Source organism: Stenella coeruleoalba, assembly GCF_951394435.1.
Source record: "Stenella coeruleoalba genome assembly, chromosome: 3".
In the NCBI taxonomy this organism is placed as follows: domain Eukaryota; kingdom Metazoa; phylum Chordata; class Mammalia; order Artiodactyla; family Delphinidae; genus Stenella; species Stenella coeruleoalba.
In genome coordinates, this window is record NC_137148.1 from 167,738,265 (window position 1) to 167,742,622 (window position 4,358).

At 48.6% G+C, this 4,358-nt stretch overlaps 1 protein-coding gene across 1 annotated transcript; it reads right to left on the minus strand.

Annotated features, from left to right (window-relative positions):
- Window positions 1-1,060: 1,060 nt before the first annotated feature.
- On the minus strand, window positions 1,061-1,924 carry NFILZ (NFIL3 like basic leucine zipper; the record flags this gene model as incomplete). Its single annotated transcript, XM_079915626.1, has 1 exon — window positions 1,061-1,924. The coding sequence occupies one exon, from the start codon at window positions 1,922-1,924 to the stop codon at window positions 1,061-1,063; it is 864 nt and encodes a 287-aa protein (XP_079771752.1).
- Window positions 1,925-4,358: the final 2,434 nt, after the last annotated feature.

Here is a 4,358-nt window from a genome sequence, read left to right on the forward strand (position 1 = left end):
CCAAGGGGACCCTAAGAAATGAGGGGTCAGACATCTTGAGACAGTACGTCCTCCTTCAAGTATGGCCCTCAGTATGTCTGTTCCCAGCCCCCCATCATCCCCCCTAGAACAGGAACCCCAAAGCCAGGAAGGTGTCCTCACGCTTGTTACTAAGTTGGGCACTATGAATTGTAAATAAATGAGTGAGAGAATGAATGAATGAATAACCAAATGAGCACGTGAATGAGTGATTAAATGAATAAAAGAATCGACAAATGGATAGACATATGTGTAGATAGATAAATGGATGAATGGATAGGTGTGTAGATTCATAGCAAAGTGGTTGGGAGGATGGATCGATAGATTGAGGGAAGGAAGGAACGAATGAATGAACGAACGAACGAATGAAAGAACGAAGGAAGGGAGGGAGGAAGGAAGGGAGAATGGTTGGGTGAGTTGATGTGGTTAGATGGCTGAGTGGTTAGATGGCTGAATAGATAGATGGAAGGAAGGATGGATGGATGGATAGATGGACAGATGGAAGGATGGATGGAGGATGGATGGGTGGGTGGATGGATAGAGGGATAAATGGACTGATGGAAGGATGGATGGGTGGATAGATGGAAGGATGGATGGAGGATGGGTGGGTGGGTGGATGGATGGATGGATGGATGGAAGGAAGGATGGATGGATGGATGGATGGATGGATGGCCTGATGGAAGGATGGATGGGTGGATAGATGGATGGATGGACAAATGAGTAGATGGGTGGGTGGTTGGATGGATGAGTGGGTGGATGAATGGATGAATGGAAGAAGGAAGAAAAAATGACTACCCAAAACAAATACTTTAGGCAGGATAGGAGCCATGGTATGATCCAAGGTACCCCAGCCTCTCCTCTTAAAGGTCTGGTCTGGACACTAAGAAGTGGACCCTCCCCCCAGCCAGGGCACCCACGGCCTCCCACAGGCCTTTCCCAGTCTTGGGAGCTGGGTCAAGGCCAAGCCACTCATACCCCCAGACAAACCCACGATCAGCCCCCCCTGCACCCTGGCAGGCCTGGCCTTGCCCAGGAGAAGCTTTCAGATGGGGGCCCAGCCACCCCCCCAGCCCCAAGGTACTCTGCCTGAGGCTTGGGGCTTGATACGCAATTTGTGGGGCAGGGAGGGCTGAGCCAGACCCTCTGGATCCTTCCCAGGGACCGGGAAGGCCACCCCAGGAGGCAACCCCACGGGATCAACACTGGGCGTCAGCAACACATCTGAGCACCCTGAGGCCCGGCAACCAGGGGGTATGGGTGACCACAGCCCCCAGCAGGGCCTGAGCTCGGGTCTGGGCCCCTCATGTCTATCCAGGGGGTGACAGCTGAAGAAGGCAGCTGGAAGGGAACTCTGCAAGGCCATGTCCATTCTCTCGGGGGTAGGGGGTTCAGGGTCCTGGAGGGACCTGGGGGAAGTGGCCAGGCCAGTCCAGCTGGCAGCCACTAGGCAGCCCCAGCATCCTGGAACCCCAGCGTCCAAGGAACACGGTCTCAAGAGGCAGCCATGGGAAGCGGGAAGAGAGGGGAGCTGTTCAGCCCTAGGGTGGGGGTCTCCAGCCCAGGGCGACTCCCATAGCAGAGTGGGCAGGGTCCAGGTACCACCAGTGGGGGGCAGGAGGCCAAAGCGATGTTTGAGAGCCCGTAGCTCAGTCCTGAGCAGAGCGTTCTCCTCGAGCAATGCGTCCAGCCTGCCCTCTAGGGCCGCGTCATTGAGACGTCGCTTCTCCCGGGATCTCTTGGCCGCTTCGTTGTTCTTCCTCCGCTTCTCCCAGTAAACCGTATCCTTCTTCTCTTCTGGCATGAACTCCCGCTGCCGACGCACGGCCGTACGCCGGCCCCACGGTCGCCTCAGGGTTTTGCCGCAACCCTGGGGTACATCTGGCGGGACCAAGAGACCCACATCCATGGCTGCCTGGGGACCCTGGGGAGGAGAAAAAAGTTCTTGGACTGGAGGTAGGAGGCTGACCTGGGTGACTCCTTCCTCTAATTTATCCTGTGTCTCCGCCATCCCCAGGGGAAGGGGCGCGGGTGGAGTGGGAATTGGGCTGGAGACCAGGGTGGAAGCAGAAAGAGGTGTAGCAGGGAGAGTGAGGACCTGGTGGGATGCTTTAGTGCCTGATGGAGAAGTGGGTGAGGCTGCAGAGAGAGGTTGGTTGACTGGGATAAGGCTTAAAAGCAGACCACAGTCGTCATGGAGAGGTGCTTGGGTACCATATCCTCAGGAGGATGCAGGCTCTTTTCCAGGAGTTCTTACCACTGAGAAGGTCAGCAGACCAGCCAAGGGCTCAGTTCAATCTGAGCTCCAGGGTAAGATTCTTGGAGAACCAGAGAGACATAGGAGGAAAGCTTAACCTAGAAAAAGAGAGTGTGTGCCCATGGAGTTAAACTGAGCCAAGGTGGGGTCAGAAGATAAGCTACTACTCATCTGAAAAGAGCCAAGGTTGTGCACCAAGATGTCCTCCATCTGTGGCCAGAATTTTGCACCTGCCCAGCCACCCTACCTATATTTTCATAAGGTCTTCTATTCGCCCACCCACTCACTCATCTCTCCGTCCCTCTACCCACCTACCTAACCAACTCACATTCCATCCATTTATCCATTGATCCACCCATCCACCATCTATTTATCCATCCATCCACTCCTTCAAACACCCGTCCATCCCCCATCCGATTGTACAATCCTCTGTCCATCTCCCACCCACTCACTCATCCATCTAACTGTCCATTCATTCACTGATAGCTTCATTTTAAAAATAATATTGTGCCTACAGGTAAAAGAAAAAATAGACAGGGAATTATTCCCTGGCGGTCCAGTGGTTAGGACTTGGCGCTTTCACTGCTGTGGACCTGGGTTCAATCCCTGGTCAGGGAACTAAGATCCTGCAAGCCGCGCAGCGTGGCCTAAAAAGAGAAAAGGAAGAAAAAATAGACAAATTGAACCTTATGAAAGTTTTTTAATTTTGTGCATCAAAAGAAACTATCTACAGAGTAAAAAGGCAACCCACAGAATGGGAGAAAATATTTGCAAATTACATATCTGATATAATACCCAGATTACATAGGGATTAATATCCAGAATACATAGAAATCTCTTAAAACTCAACAACAACAAAAACCAAACAACCCAATTCAAGAATGAGCAAAAGATCTGAGTAGACATTTCTCCAAAGAAGCTATAAAAATGGCCAAAAAGCACATGAAAAGATGTTCAGTGTCACTAATAATTAGGGAAATATAAATCAAAACCACAATGAGATACCTCCTCACACCTCTTTGGATGGCTACTATCAAAACAACAGAAAATAGTAAGGGTTGGCCAAGATGTGGAGAAACTGGAACCTTTATGAACTGTTTGTGGGAATGTAAAGAATGGTGTAGGCATCGTGGAAAACAGTATGATGGTTCCTCAAAAAAAATTAAAAATAGGATTACCATATGATCCAGCAATTCCACCTCTGGATATATACCCAACAGACTTGAAAGCATGGTCTCAAAGATATATTTGTACACCCATGTTCGTAGCAGCATCATTCACAGTCGCCAAAAGGTGGAAGCAACCCAAGTGTCCATCAACAGATGAATGGATAGGCAAAATGTGGTCCATCCATACAGTAGAATATTATTCAGCCTTAAAAAGGAAGGAAATTCTGACACATGCTACAACGTGGATGAAACTTAAGGACGTTATTTCATTAAGACACGAAATAAGCCAGTGACAAAAGGACAAATACTGTATGATTTCATTTATAGGAGGTACTTAGAGTAGTCAAAGCCATAAAGACAGAAAGTACAATGGTGGTTGCCAGGGACTGGGGAGGGGAATGGGGAGTTAGCATTTAATGGATACAGAATTTCAGTTTTAGAAGATGAGAAGAGTTATGAAGATGGATGGTGGCGATGGCTGCACAATACATGTCATGTGAATGTATTCAATACCACTGAACTGTATACTTAAAAATGGTTAAGATGGTAAATTTTACCACACTAAGAATATTTTAATGATAATAATATTGTACCTTTACTAAGTGCCAGGCATCTTTCCATCCACATATTCATTCATTGGTCCCTTCACTCATCCGCCTTCTACTCTTCCATTCAACCAACAGTTCCTTCCTATGTGCCAATCAACCTTCCACAAATCCATTCATTCATCTATATATCCCTCCATGAGTCCATCCATTCTTTCAACCAACAAAAAGCAATTGACAAGAACTTCCCACATGCAAAGTGTTGAAGAACCAGAATATTAAGAATAGGAGCAGATAAAAGAAGCAAAGTCATTAGATTCTCAACTCCTAGGCTGGAGCTCAGAAAAGATGCCCAGGGCCCCAGGGATACCC